The sequence below is a fragment of the Atractosteus spatula genome, chromosome 11 (genome assembly GCF_055471065.1).
Source record: "Atractosteus spatula isolate fAtrSpa1 chromosome 11, fAtrSpa1.hap1, whole genome shotgun sequence".
In the NCBI taxonomy this organism is placed as follows: Eukaryota; Metazoa; Chordata; class Actinopteri; order Semionotiformes; family Lepisosteidae; genus Atractosteus; species Atractosteus spatula.
In genome coordinates, this window is record NC_142716.1 from 4,819,732 (window position 1) to 4,834,885 (window position 15,154).

Genomic DNA, 15,154 nt, shown 5'->3' on the forward strand with positions numbered 1-15,154 from the left:
TTAAGCAGGCAGCTTAGCCACCAGGAAACCTCAGCCTGGTAGCAGCTCATTTGTGCAGCACAGATATTAAAGTGGATTTAAGAGGCTATTGGAATGGCAGTGAGTAAATTGTGCAGTATAATGCACCCTGAATGAGGCCGCATAGAATTCATCTGTGACTTCTCTGCAACATTCCAATATAATAAAAATGATACCAGGCAGGGAAAGTCATTTATCTGGATGGCCCGCATTCTCTAACGGTATTGCAGCTTCTATTTGTCATTCCTGAGGTCTTTGGTGTGGAGATTTCATGGGATTATAATAAGTAATCTGAAAATCAGGAAAATAGAAAATGCCTCCAGCAATTGTGGAGTAAATGCAGAACTTCTCCCTCTTGACGACTATTTTTATCATTAGAAATAGACTTGCCTGAGAAATTGAACTGCCTTAACGGTGCACGCACAGATTTACCAAGCTGGACAGGCGGCTGCAATGAGAGAGGATGAGAAAAACAGGAAGACATGCGCAGCCTCCATTAATCTGCTACTGCGAGACCCAGGGCCACAGCCCTGCAGGATCAAATTCACAAAAGGAGCACACCAGACAGCCGGCATCGGCAATATTCTGGTCAGAGGCACAGCCAAAACAACGTGTTCACAGGCTCAGCAAACAGGACAGAGGTCAGGACGCTATCCCTAAAGGGCGAACTTGCTGCAGAGGCACAAAGATGGCTTAGAAACTTGTGAAAGTAGTGTGGTAAAGTAGGGGAACACAGCAAACTACCCCAGATTGGGTGGGTAAGGACAACTAAGAGAGGGAACTACACTGTATAAGAAACCTGGTGCAGCTCTACAGTAAAAAAAAGCCTTATGGATAGATCAAACAATTTCATTCAGCCTTTTTTAACTTTGGGTGCTGTGGTCACTGGCTGACGTTCCCTTCAACAGCATGGGCATTAATGCGTCTGTACCCTGTGAACATCTACTTACTAGGCCACAGAAAACGGACCATTTCCTCTAAGAAATGCCCTGCTCAAGACTGTATCTAGAGTGCGGGTACTGAACAAAAATACAACAGATACAGTAGGTCAGGGATGGGCACTAAGATCAGAGGTGTCTCCTGATGTCTGTTCAGCAGCCCGGAGTCCGAGTCCCTATAATTCCCTCCACCACAAAGAGGGTTAAAGTGGGCGTCACCTCCCTCCACTCACCACTGATTGGCTGCAACCAAACCAATAATTTATAAGATAAATGAAGTGTCACCAAGGGAGATTAAATAAATAACTAAAGTGCAGCGTAAAAGCCCCGGCCTGGTTTATTTCAATTACTGGACCCGGCCGAGCGTGGCGGTCTCTCAGCGATGAGTGGGGGTGGGGAGGGCTGTCCTTGAGGGCCGAGAGGAAAAGAGCCGTGTAGGTGATGAGGTGAATCTGCCTGCCCCCCCCCCTCTGGGCAAGAACCCCAAGAACATGAAGAGCACCCCGACTCCTAGTGCAAACAACCGTGTGCTGGTCTTGAAAACTGAAAACTCAGCCTCTTAATAACAGTTTCTTCTTTGCGTTTCCGCAGCATTTTTCCCTCCCAAAGCACCTTCTATATAGGGAGGAGACCCACTCCATCTGCCACTGTGGCACAGCCCACACTTGGCCATTAAGCAGCTATCGTGTGCCAGAGGCTGCTCTAGGCAGCAGTTGCTTCACCACTTGATTTAAGGGGGAAATGTCAACATAGTGTCATGTTATCTTTTGATGACGAAACTGTCAGGACCTTGGTTAATACCCAAGAACAGCAACTCCTACAGCACACTGTCCCTTATTTTATCATTATACTGAGGCATTGGTTTGGAAGCTCTGGTCCAAAGGGAAAAGCTCCACCTATTGGTCAACCAACACCACTTACAGCAGCAACATTGTTCCCTGTATAAGATCTCCCACCCCAGTACCGACCAAGTCCAACCTTGCTTAGTTTCGCACACCTGATTAGATCAGATACGCAATTTAATTGTACAATTCATACAATTGTATTCAATTGCAGGAAGACGTAATTGGTTTTGCAGCTAGCAGCCGACAAGCATCAGGCGTGCTTGCTCTTCTGGGCGAGGTAGCTGCGGTAGTAGAAGTTGCTGAAGAGCAAGACGAGGGTGACGCAGTAGACGAACACCACCAGGTTCATGGCATCGGGGAAGTCGCAGTCCGTGAAGAGGTTGTAGGCGGTGTGGGCGATGATCGCAAGGAACTGGAGCTGAAAGCACAGGCAGGCCACCGTCACCAGCTGAACTCTCCTCTTCCCGCACAGTAATGTGTCTCATCTTGGAAACCTCTGGGGGTTTCACTTTGGTCTGACCATTGTTTTTTTTATCTTTGGCCTCCTATAAATACTGTAACAACCCCCTAAAGCTAAAACACTACAATAATACAGTGCTTATGCTATTTCATTTTTATAAAAGTTTCCATTATCTACCTACTTCCTACTCAGGATGCTACTTTTCTCAGTGCTGGCAAAACGTAGGAGCCTGCTCGCCAAGTTTCAGGCATCGGAAAATGGCTGTGAGGGAGTTTCTGCCCAAGGCTCCACAAACCCTGTTAAAAACAAGCGATTCGAAGGGCGGCACTGAGCAGAATCAAGACTAGGTTTCCAGGAAAAAGACGGCTGAGCACTGGCAAAGCAAAAAGACCCACAGACCTCAGTGGCGCGGGCCAAAACTAGGCCGAGGCGAGAGGGACTCGGGGACACTCACCAGCTGCAGGCTAGTGAGGTAGCGCTTCCACCACAGGAATCTCTGCACACGTGGCCCACAGGCTGCTAGGCCGTAGTACGTGTACATCGCAACGTGCACAAACGTGTTGGCCATGCCTATGAAAAACGCTGGGAGCAAAAAAACAAGACAAAATGCCAATTACTGAGAAAAGGAAGGCACTTTGAGGCAGTCCGGCTCTAAACTATGTGAAGGTCAGTCATCTCCATGTGGCCTGTGGGGTCACCCAATCTCACCACACCCAGTTCGGAAGGTGCTGAGGGCAGCTCATGAGTCTCAGCCCAGTGCCCAGCTCCGTTTTTCGACGTCCTTGAAAACGTGTACACTGCAATTTCACACGCATGACTCGTGAGCCTAAAGGCATCCCGACGCAACATTCTATATTGCTGCTTAAAACTGATGCCTTCAATTAGGTGTTTTAGAAAAGTAACATACAGCTTCTGACAATAAATGACTTTGATCATTCCTGACACTATTCATTCATCCTTTAACATGGCAGACCAGCGTTATATTAATAACAAGAAAGCAGTCGTTATGAGAATAGAGGTGAATTACATCTTCATCCAATAACAATGCAATAGGAGGTGGCAAAAGGGCTAATTAATATTAAGGCCCATAATTTATGATGAAGGCTTCCCTTAAATCTCGCCCTAACCTGAATGGGTGTTCATTCCTAGATGGAAAGAATTATAGAAATGAATCCTAGTTTGTTCCTGTGTATTCACGCTGCTGGGAGGCGGAACCATCTAGAGCAGAGCTCTCTTGGTCTTGAAGAGCCCCAGTCCAGTTAGTATTACAGGTCCTCCGTTTTCAAACACCTGGGAGCTTTTGATGAATTGAAGCAACTAATCCGTTTAATTAAGAGAACTCTGATCTTCGGGGAAAGAAGGGGTGATCTCTACATGATCTCCGAATTACTTAACTTAACAAATCGCTTGTTTAAGTGATCAGAATGAAAGTGTTCCATATCTTTAGAAACTGGCAATTTAACGGTGGCCTACAACACCTGCCAGACAGGGGCACTCCAGGACCAGGGATGGAGATCCTTGAGCTACAGAGACTAATTCTAAAGGGTTCCATCTAGGAGAGAGACAGACAGATACTCTAACCAAGAGCCCAGCTGAATCAGTACCAAAGAAAGCAAGGATTCTTACATTGGCCGCCAGCCACATATTTGACTCCTGCCCACCAGTTGAAGATCATGGTACCGTGGTGATACACATGCAGGAAGGTGAGCTGGCTGTTCTTCTTCCGCAGAATGAAGAACACCTGAAATCAGGGATTGTGGGTGTGAGTTTTTTTAAATGGCACTGAAGTTCCACAGATGATTTTATGCAGTGGGGAGTGTCATCAGACCGAGTGACCTTACCGTGTCCAGGAGCTCTATGACCTTGGAAAAAAAGAACCACCAGCATACTCTCGCCATCTGCCAGAGAAAGAGAGTATTCCTTCTGTTTAATTGACCGGTAAGGGACAATTCGCAAAGCTTTGAATAGAAACGTAGCCCTTGTGTTCTACGCACCAGAACATCAAAAACATGATGGTCCTAGCCAGCTCTTCTTTGAAGGAATATAAAAGAGGCACTTGATTAAAGACAGGTCTGAAAGTGGTCAGTGTTTCTTTGGTAAATTCAGATGCTATTACCCGCATTCCCAGCACACTGGTGCTGTAGTCCACTGGCTGGCAGAGGTAGCTGTAGCTTGCAAGATAGGAAGAGATGAAAAACTAGAAAAAACAAGAACACAGTGAATTCATACAGTTAGACAAACCAAACCCTTTCAGCAGCCCTTTGTAAAGTTACCGGAAATAGACGTGTTTTGGTTTAATTTTCTGTTACATCATTGATATCAGTTTCTGTCTCAGGAAGTTAACCATACTCGATTTTTATCCCAGCAAGACACGGGCATTCTGCTTTAAAACCTTCTGATTGTACTACCTCATTACTCAGGCTCCTTCAGTAAAACTTAGGCATTTAAAGACAAAATATGGTTTGATAAACATTATAAAAACAATATGCGTGCCACCTATTATTATTATACAATCTACCCCAGATAACAGGTAAAACAGAAAGCACATTTCATCTACTAAAATAATAATAACCAATCTTCTATTACAATGTTGAAGAAAATGTTCAAAAGATTCTTTCTTGATAGTACTGAGGTCTCTGAAGCCAGTGTACAGTGTATTAAGAAACACAATGAAGTCTGCGAACAAGCATTCAAGATCATTGATCCAGAGATCTCATTTAACAGGGTCTTGAAAGAAGTGATGGTTTTGACTTTGAGAAGATGGCTGGGTAGCTTGTTCCAGATTCCAGAACTCTTTGTGTAAAGAAGTCCTGAGTTATGTAGTCTTCTCTCTATCTTTATCATAATTGTACACAATCCTGACGTTTTTCTAGTGCATTATACAGTTTTAACAATCAGCAACATTGATTTATTTAAATTCTATACTCTTAACTATATATATATATCAACATTACTTCTACACACTCAAACACCTGTCTTTTTCATAAGTCACTTCTTTAAGTTCAGTATTTTTACATTTATATTTGTGGTTTATATTTACACTACCTGCATGTAACACACTGCACTTGCCTGCATTAAATGTCATCTGCCAGGTGTTTGTCCAGTATTGAATTCATCTATGTCTTTTTGAATTTCAGAAAAATAATAAATTTGCTGCATGTTAAGTGTTTACTTATCCTTCTCATTTGATGTCATCTGTTAACGAGACTAATTTACTCACTATATCACAATCTAGAGAAGAACAGTGATCCTTATCAGCACACCCTCTTTTCTGTCCACTAACCCAGTTCAAAATCCAAATACAGACATTTTCTTGAGTTGTAGTTTGAGAATTAGAACCTTTAGTGAGGAATTAACTTAATTAATTTAACAAATGTCTTTAGGGGGAAAACAGCTGTATATCATCTTCCTGGTATGTGTTCATTACTGTTGTCATATGTTCAAAAAAAGAGCAAGAAGTTAGTTTAGCCAGACTTAACTTTTCTAAGCACTTAAAGCCTATTGTCTAGGTAGGGTATAGTGACAAGCTAAGATTTGGGGCTCAGCATGAGTAAACTGTCAAAGGAATAGTGACTGCAGAAAGCAGACAGACATGATGAGCACAGAGAAGACAGTCTGCAGCCTGGGGGTCTCTCCATCAGGCGTCTTACCTCGTAAAACATGTAAGCAGACAGACACACCATGGAGAAGTTATAGACAATGAGCACGGCTCGGAGATCGACTGGCTCTCTGTGCCTCATCAGCCTGGGCCCGGCCCAGATGAGGAAGAGGTAACACAGAAAAATGACCGAGACCGGCACTGGGGAATACACCAACAGCCAGGGGTCCGTCCGCTTATCTGAAAAACACAGGCCGGCGGTTTTCCCCACTGACACGCACATACAGTTGATTGCTTTAATACAAGGCAATACATCACCATGCCATTTTGCTCAGCACACTTTAAAAGCCAATAGTTCATCTCCCCAGGCAGAGCCTGAATGCCAGACCAAGCTCATCGAGCTTCTCTCAAACTTCCGTCTTGAGCTTGTGTTGCTAGTCACAGCCCCTAAATTGAAAAAGCCTTTTTTAAAGCAATATGCTCCCAAGAGATGATAGAAGGACATTCCCAGTAAACCCTTTGATATTAAAGTCAAGGTGCGATTTAATACAAACCCAAAAGCTTGGATGCATTTCCTACTACTTACTATAGATTTTTCTAAAAAAATATACTACTTGTTTGAATGTGGTTGCCTTTTTTTTCTAATTCAGGGTAAATGGCACCTCCTGATGTACCCGTCATGGGATGGATGAGTGCTGTGTTGTACAGTACAGTAGTTTTTACGCAGACGGTGAGTCCAGGAAAAAAAATAAAACAGCGACATCTCAGATTTCACCCAACACGCCTCAGAACAGTTAACATGAAAAGCACCACCACGGCCGGAGTAACAACGTTTCAAACCCAGATAGCACCTGAGGGGAGGGAGCTGGGTGTCACACCAGCAAATTCCGCAGGACTCCTTGCGATTACTGTGCACAAGAAACTCTTCGGTGCGTTTTCAACAATTCACTATGTCCACCTTACCTCCATTCTCCAAGGCCCAATCGTAATATCGCTGTATCCTCTGCCAGGCGGAAGCCATTCAGACCTGTCCCGAGGTGAAAAGTGAGTGAATTAATCACAGCGCAGGACGGCCAACTGCAGAAGAGATACACTGTGCAGAAAACGCCCCGCAGGCACTCCACTCCTGTGTTTTTTTGAATTGACAAAAACTCGTCAGTATGTTTGTTCACGAAGTTTTACCGTTGGGAAAACATTTAACGTAACTATAGTATATCCATTTCGTTCACAAAATGCAAAGACTGGATTAATTACACAATGAGTTGAAACGCGCGTTCAGATAGTTACTAGCGGGTGTTTTCGGCACAGAGCACGAATCGTTCTCGCATCACACACGCGTTGGTATCGAAAAATTCTCCAGCAACAAATGATCTCAAATTGAGGCTATTGCACTCTTTACATGATAATCATATACTGCACGATCAAATATTTTTTTTTTCTACGGATTTCCATTAAATCGCAGATATCTTACAATACAACCAGTAAATGGATTTCCCCCCCTCTACCAAGTTCTCTGCGTTATTACATAATTAAAAACGCAAGTTTCATGAATGACTTCGATTCTTCTAAGGCAAAACGCTGGTTTTGCCCAAACCATACACATACAGTAGGAACTAGCTAAACTCTTACTTGGAGCGATAAAAATTGCTGTAGTTGAAGAACTCGGCAAAGCCAGTGGAGAAAAATCTCAGATCAAGCCACCGGTGTTTTCAACCAGTCCTGTATCAGCCAAGCCTAGCGCATACATGAAGAACAGTACTGGTCTTTGACACAAACGACTCTCTAGTGCCACCTGACGACGGGAGGCGCAGGCGCTCAATAACGTTTTATCATATTATCTTCTCATGTGTCAGACATATGACATTCCCTCACCCGGTCACAAATGTTTCTGAACAACCCGGCGACAGTTTAAAACTACGAAAAACGAACAGCAGTACAGAAAGAGATGGGATGGTACAATCGCTCAGCCCAGACCAGTCAACGCAATCAAAACGTTTATTGTTGCAATACGTTTTTCTTAGTTTAGAACATTTTTTCTTTTTTCTGCGAAGGTTCAGCTTCATTTGTAATGATGTATTCATAACGTGAAACATCCTTCTGTCAAAACTGTAGTCAGCCCAAACTGCAGCAACCACATGCAGTTAGATCTTGTGCGGAGATATATTGTGGAAAAGTGGTTTAAGGGGTTTTTTTTTAAACAGTACATTAGGCCACTCTCTCGCCTTTCTAGTGAGCAATGTTAATGATTTAAGACAGTATTCAGCGCACAAACACATATACGGTATATAATGCAAAAATAACTGCATCCATAGCTAATCTGTGTATGTAACCATAGGAAAATTTCAGTCTAGGAAAACGTGGTCCATACAAAACACTATCTTGCACCAGTGACACAGATTGCAATACCACCTCGTGAAAAATGAAAGAGCTGACCATCCAATGGCACCAGCCAACCAAACTGCTCCTTGTATTCACAGCTGTAATATTAACACAAAGTGGCAGGGCAGCACAGCTATTCTGGGTACGACTCCCAGCTGGAAACCTTCTGTGTGGAGTCTGCATGCTCTCCTGGTTTTATCTGCATGCTCCAGTTTCCTCCCAAAAAACATGCTGGAGGGGAAGCTAGTGTCTCTATATCGTCCTTGTGTGCCCTGGAACGGACAGGTGTCCTGCTTTGAGCTTTAAAGTTGCAGAAACAGATTGATCAAGGACACTTTTTAGAAGATAATTGGACTCCATTCTTGCAGCTATGTTACTTTCAGCTTTGATGACCCTAAAAAGGGTGCAAGTTTCCATTAGCATTCACAAGTGTGCGAGCAATACAGAGCTGCAGTGTCAGAATCTTTGTTAGAACGTTCTGTGTAACAAGAGTCACCCATACTAATCTATTTATCACGACACCTTGAAAAGATGTCTTACAAATAGTATTTCACCTTTAAGCAAGAATGCGTATTTGTGTGCTTTACCAAAGAAACTTTTTAAGAAGGCACCTGAATTTAAAAACATCCATAGAACTCAAGCAGATCCGTGTACCATTTACCTGCTATGACTGAATGATTGAAAAGAAAAAAACCAAAAGCACAAACTCAGGTAAGACATTTATAATGAAGTTAAGAACCAAGATCATTCCTTTTGAAATCAGCCTGACCTCTCAGCCCCCAGATTGATGATAATATCAATATGAAATGTGATTTTCATAAAGAGGAACCTGTGTAGATGATTTCCTTCCTCACTTTCTCCTCTGCACATCATCCGTCTGTAGCCACCCCTCTGTGGTTTGAGCTGCAGATTTCATTAAATGCAGTGGAGCAGATAACTGGAAGGGACCAAACAGGTGTGGACAAAAAATCACTAATATCTTGGGACTGACCGAGGGCAAGATCAGGGAGATAGGTCAGCTACAATTTAGAAGACTAACAGGCTTCGGCATCGAACCAGTCAACATGATCCAACTTTGAACTGGAAAGCACTGGCTCAGAATTAAAATCAAATATCTGCAGATCAGTTCCTCAAACCCCATCAGTGCAACTTCACACCCTGGTTTGGGATTCATGAAACATTTTAGAACCATCTATTCTTATTAAGCATCTTCTGTCAATCATGGAATTAATGCCGGAGAACAACAGTACCCAGTTGTTTCCTATGAGACAAACAGACGTAGTAGGTGAATCCTTATGCACCATTTTGAAAAATGACCATGAAGGAAGCATTTGTAACAAACAAATTGAAAGTTGTGGTGCTATTTGTTGTCATCAGCCCTGGTCTTTAGTTTGCAAAAAAACCCTAAAATGTTACCTCGATAAAAATCTGACTGATCAGTCACTTTGTGCTGGTGCAGGGCTACACTGTAATTTTGTTGTTTTTTACCAGGGATGCATTCAAACATTTATGCAATAATAACCACTAAGCAAGATTCGTACAGCACAAAAGAAGCTTCCGAAGAGGCTCTGAAAGAGATCAGCTTGGACTCAAGACAGTAATGAATGCACATGGGATATTCGCTGTTGAATACATATAGAGGCATGCTATTACCAGACTCTTAATTACATGTATTTACAGAAGAACGTGGGTAAGCACTCTTCATAGTATAATGTCAAGAATGCAAATCTCACTGAGCAACGTCTAGCAATACCCTCCATAAATGCACAGCAGGGCACAGAGAGAAAAGGCAGTAGCTGTGAAGGTGCACTGCCTTTGAAGTTCCTGCTTAGTGCTGGTGGTGATCGTGGTGACTGTGGATGCTGTGGTGGGAGTGTGCATGCTGGTGAGCAGAGAGAGTGCTGTTCTGCGGAGAGGGTGGTCTCTTCCTGCCTTTGTCACGACAGTGACTGTGTACCAGGCGGTGCCCACTGTGATGGGCATGGCTGTGGCGTGATGGCTGGGAGCCGTTGCTCTGCTCCCTTTGGTGCTGCTCGTGGTCGTCTAAGCACTCGGCGTCTGTGACGTTCTCTTTTCTCTCAGGAATCTGAGAGGCATTCAGTCCTTGGTTGTCGTTTGAATCCAGCTGCAACAAGAACCATCAAAAACAATGAAGCATATGAACAAGAGAAAGCATTATCGTAGGGACAGGCCACTGAGCCCATCTGTGCTCATTCCCATCAAATAACACTAAGTTACTCAATTAGAGCATCAAGCTTTGTGTTGAAAGATCAACATATCCACCTCCACTCAGGGCTTTGCAATTGATGCCATAATTCATTTTTCACTTAATAAAAAACGTTTTTTTAGTGTCAGTGTGGAAAATTAATTTAATAACCACTTATGGAGACTTATCTCTAACCTAATCCAGCTGAAATGGGGTACAGGGCTGAAACAGGCTACATCCTGGATTGACAAACTTTAACAGATAATCAGACACACTACTTAGAAATGCCAAGTAGCCCGAACAGCATGTTATTGGACTAATGGAGGAAACTATAATTCTCATAGAAAACCCATAAGAAAATAGGGAGAATATGCAAACTTAGAACAAATGCATGCAAGGCCTTAGTCAAATTCTCTCTCACATATTGCTGACGAAAAAATACATAAGATTTATGTGTCTTCAGTTCATGCTTGAACCCTGAGCTTTTTGCTCTTTCACGCATCTCAAGTCAGAGCCCCTGTCCAAATGTCTAGCTAAAGGGATAAGATTTCTTACTACTACTGCAAAAACAAGCATTAGAAAACATTTTTACAGCAGTTATTGAAAATGTAGGGCAGTGCTTTGAAAGTCCGTTGGTATTTTTTTCCATTAAGTCAATTCAAATAACTTGACATTATAAGTAGATCTTTGGCAATCAAATATATTTACTACACACTAAAGCAAGCAAGAACTAAATTTAGCAGATTACTCTTTCTTCATCTGTTATTATTGGGTGCTTTCTGAATTTCTAAGCTAATAGGAGATGTTACATAATATGCTGTAGTGCAATGATAAAACATGCAAAAAGCCTTTTCAGAGAGGGCAGGACACAAATGTTGCACACATTTAATAAGTTACCTATTTTATTTCGAACTCTAGGTCAGTCTGCTGATCTGTGCACTTGCCACTTGAATTGTGTGAATCCTGCAGTCATGGCAGTAAAACCACAATCGGTATCCCTGGGCTGCAGCTCTGTACTCACTGTGCAGTTCCCACAGATGTCCCTGAGGTAGGTGGCTCTGATTGCAGCCTCAACGTAGGGGTAATGAAGGAAGCTGTACGGCAGGACAATGTGGAAGGTCAAGAGCCCACATCTGTTTAAAAAAAAACAGTAACCACTGTATACAGTCTTTGCATTTTATTTCTGGGAAAAAAAAGTGTCATGTTTCAGATAGCCTGCTGCACCCATGCAGTGTTATATATAAACCAAAGCATTCTTGCAGCACACATTGTAGCATGATTACATTTCCTTTAGAAGTCTAGGCTTCTTGTAACATGGCGCATTGTTAGTTTGCAATGATACCAATATCAAACGTGAGTTACAAAACGACTTATTTGAATAAGCCAGGCTGACACAGCAGCTGCTTTGGGCAGGAGTGGAGCACTGGTTAGAGCTCTGAACATCTAAATGAAAGGTTGTGGGTTCGAAGCCCAGGTGATGACATTGCTGTTGTACCTTAGAGCGAGGTTATTTAATAAAGCACCCGTCTGTAAAGATGAGTGTAAATTTGGCATCAGCCATATAAACGAATAATTGCCACGTGATGTACACTGACCCAACACCCCACTATGGTATCACTGCCCATTACTCAGAGCCCTGAGGGATGTACCTGTCGTATATAAGAAAGTCATCCTTTTCCCCCTCCAGGATCTCCCAGACATCGCTCTGGAAGAGGCCTTGCTGGTAGACAGGGATCCCCTCTGGCGCTCTCCTCTTCAGCTCCCAAAACATGGCTCTGGACACGGGGTCCCTCTCATTCACTATGAGGAACCCAACGTCTGTCATCCCACTGCGGGATAGCCGGGTACGCAGGTCTCCCAAGCTGGACAGACACAAGACACACAGTGCGCTAGCAGGTATAGCCAACTGGTGTCGGACATGCAGTCACCGCCTAACACTGGGCTACTCCACGGGCAAGCCCTTCCAATCAGATCCATTCCACAGTTTTGATACACCCCGCTCCACAATTGCTGTATCGATCCTGCTCGTTAGCAGTTAATCCGGGGGCTGGTTGTAGCAAAACACTGGAAGAGTGAATTGGAAAGGCTGCAATCAGGAAGGTTGAGTAGCCCTGGCCTTTACCAGTCACGCACGCCGTATGCATCCTGCAGTCTGGAGTACAACCGTGAACAGATTGTGTAACAGCCCTAATTTTGAGAACTCCCCAAAGCAAGACAAACCGAGAGCGTGTTGACTTGTGTTGCCTCCTCTGTTAGAGAGGGCTAGTAAACAGCAAACAGAAGGTCACAGAAAATCCTAAAAAGGCCTACATACTGTACAAATCCGATCACTTCAGAGTTCCTCTAAACGTCAAGCTTGCAGATAAGCACCAGTTCAAAAACGGCTACGCTGTGCACACAGGAGGCCCGCCTTCACGCTTACCGGGAGGCCTGCGTCAGACAGAACCGTCAGCTGGCTTTCAGCAGGGCCACCACAGCCACCCGGCCCCGCAGCTCCTCCATGGGGGCCTGACCGCTGACCTCCCAGCGCGGCGGGGGCTGGCAGAGCCGCGAAGAATTGCGCTCCTGGGCCAACACCGCCGCCCCCTGCAGGGCTGGCAGAGCGGTGAGCAGCAGGGCCCAGAGACCCCGCATGTCCCTGCGAGCCGGCTCCGGGACCAGGCTTGTCGATGGGTGTCCCAGACGCGCTGGAGGGGGACAGAGCTGACGTTTAACAAAGGTTCTCACTTTCGCGTCGTTGTGATCACCGTCATTTCCGCTAAGATATTGATATATATACAATTAATCACATTTATATTTATACACAGCTTCCCATCTTAAACGATCCCAAAATATTTTCTGTACATAGGATGGCTGCATCACTGAAGTTCACCATCCTTTATGAGCCAAGAGCCTGCCTACAAACCTGGCGGAGATACAACCTTCCTTTTTCAAACACTAAGCTGGGATCTTCAAAGACCAAGCAGCCAGGACCTTGTTTTGACTTCTCTTCAGAAGGAGCACACCACCCACAGCAGCACAGTGTCTGTCCTCCTTTTCCCTGCTTGGGCATTGGCTTGGAAAGTCTGGTCCAGAAGGGCAGAGAGCCACCCAAGCCCCTTACAGCAGACACCGGGTTTTCCTTGGAAGTCCTGTACTGGGATGGAAGGCCTCCAAGGAAAACCAGGTTGCGCCTGGAGGTGGTGTTGGTGGACCAGAAGCTGGATCTGAAGTCCCAAACCGATGTCCCAGTACGGTGATCGTGAACACTTGGCTGTGAGAGGCGCTGACCACAGGGATGAGAAGTTAAACCAAGTCCGCTGCTGTTCACCCCCTTACAGATCACACTGCACTGATTGGTAATAACATACAGTTTGTAAAAAGCACTTTTCCCACCTCTACTTCTGTGCATTAGGTTGCCATGTGTCACTAGTAGAGTAAAGGCGCCACACAAATTCACAGTATAATAAGAATAAGGCAAAAGAGTGTCGTGTCATCTCCTTGAAAGAAACACGGCTGGATGGAAGCGTTAAAAAAAAAACACCACCCCTTAAATGACCTAAACATAACATTTTAAAATGTCACTTTTTGGATAACTTATCAGCAATTTCTGAAACGCTCTCAAGAAAGGTTTAAAACGAACTTAAGTTTTCCATCCGTTAAACAGCAGACGTGCGTAAACTGTTTATCACTGCCAGACATTGTTTCTGAGGAATTTTGACACAAATTGGCAATACCGCGTTATGCCCGACAACGGTAAATTCGTATTTCCATTACATACCAAAAGTAGTTTTAAATCCTTTCAACCCGTCTTAGATATAAATATCAAAAACAGCATTACTGGTCACTCCCACAGATCGGGTGTTTCCTCTGAAGAGGTTTCTGACTTCGATGCGGTTTTTAACACGAGGGGTCCCTCCCCCGGCCCCACGAATCAGGGAGGAAGAGCCGAACCGGACCGTCCCAGGTCAAATAAAACGTTTCTTCACTGCTGGTCAAACAGCATGCACACTTCACTGGAGATAAAGCTCATTCCTTTCCCTCTTTTATTGGCACTATCTCTTTGGGGTTTCTTTTGGGTGCGTTTGTAGGTAGGGTGTTTTTCAGTTAAATCACGAAATGAAAATGTAAACAAAAAGAACCTCAGGCACAAACTCTAGGCTACATCCTATTAGTGAACGACCAGAGAAGAACCCGTTAGGACTTGAACTCCACGTAGTATTATTCCTTGTGGAAGAAGACGGTTCGTAACGTTAACAAGGGTTCAGTTATTAAAACCACGGCGATAAGCGTTACGTAGCGCTGATGGCCCGGGTTTAAAAAAGTTACATCGTTAACAAATGTTACAACTGCACTTTTATGCAGCAACAAGTTTTTTTTTTTAACTGAAACTTTTTTCAACCTTTCTAACCGGTTTATTTTAAAAAGTTATGCTTGTGGTTAGGTTTTCTAGTACATAAAGCCGTAGTTTTCTTACCAGGCGGGATGACTTGCACGACAGTTGTTGAATTGTGGTCTTTCCTCTGAATAAACAGCGTACGGGTGGATTCTCTTTATATGTCAAACTACAACAATCATTTAATAATGTGTATTATATAATAAGTATTTATCTCCCGTGAACAGGCTTCAAGGCTACCTGTTAGGAAATCTCGATTGCGCAATCAGCACAGGAGTTTAAATGCAGGGTTGCATTAATGTAGCACTGCAGAACTAAATAAGTTTAAATTTTGT

General features: G+C 43.8%; 2 protein-coding genes across 5 annotated transcripts; both read right to left on the minus strand.

Annotated features, from left to right (window-relative positions):
• Positions 1 to 1,939: 1,939 nt before the first annotated feature.
• On the minus strand, positions 1,940 to 9,147 carry LOC148823380 (very long chain fatty acid elongase 4-like). Of its 3 annotated transcripts, none has more exons than XM_088928208.1 (8): positions 9,068 to 9,147; positions 6,823 to 6,886; positions 5,912 to 6,099; positions 4,378 to 4,458; positions 4,103 to 4,159; positions 3,888 to 4,002; positions 2,716 to 2,843; positions 1,940 to 2,219 (listed from the first exon to the last, which is right to left on the minus strand). In XM_088928208.1, exons 2-8 carry the CDS (start codon positions 6,878 to 6,880, stop codon positions 2,052 to 2,054), a joined length of 795 nt encoding a protein of 264 aa, XP_088784334.1. In that variant the 5' UTR covers positions 6,881 to 6,886; positions 9,068 to 9,147; the 3' UTR covers positions 1,940 to 2,051. The 3 variants fall into 3 exon arrangements, with proteins under 3 accessions (XP_088784334.1, XP_088784333.1, XP_088784335.1); XM_088928207.1 differs by lacking the exon at positions 9,068 to 9,147 and adding an exon at positions 7,489 to 7,740; XM_088928209.1 differs by lacking the exon at positions 9,068 to 9,147 and adding an exon at positions 2,443 to 2,557 and having other exon boundaries at positions 2,128 to 2,219; positions 6,823 to 7,740.
• Positions 8,946 to 14,970, minus strand: selenop2 (selenoprotein P2). Of its 2 annotated transcripts, none has more exons than XM_088928206.1 (5): positions 14,901 to 14,970; positions 12,867 to 13,131; positions 12,094 to 12,306; positions 11,466 to 11,577; positions 8,946 to 10,363 (listed from the first exon to the last, which is right to left on the minus strand). In XM_088928206.1, exons 2-5 carry the CDS (start codon positions 13,076 to 13,078, stop codon positions 10,067 to 10,069), a joined length of 834 nt encoding a protein of 277 aa, XP_088784332.1. In that variant the 5' UTR covers positions 13,079 to 13,131; positions 14,901 to 14,970; the 3' UTR covers positions 8,946 to 10,066. The 2 variants fall into 2 exon arrangements, with proteins under 2 accessions (XP_088784332.1, XP_088784331.1); XM_088928205.1 differs by lacking the exon at positions 14,901 to 14,970 and adding an exon at positions 14,205 to 14,285.
• Positions 14,971 to 15,154: the final 184 nt, after the last annotated feature.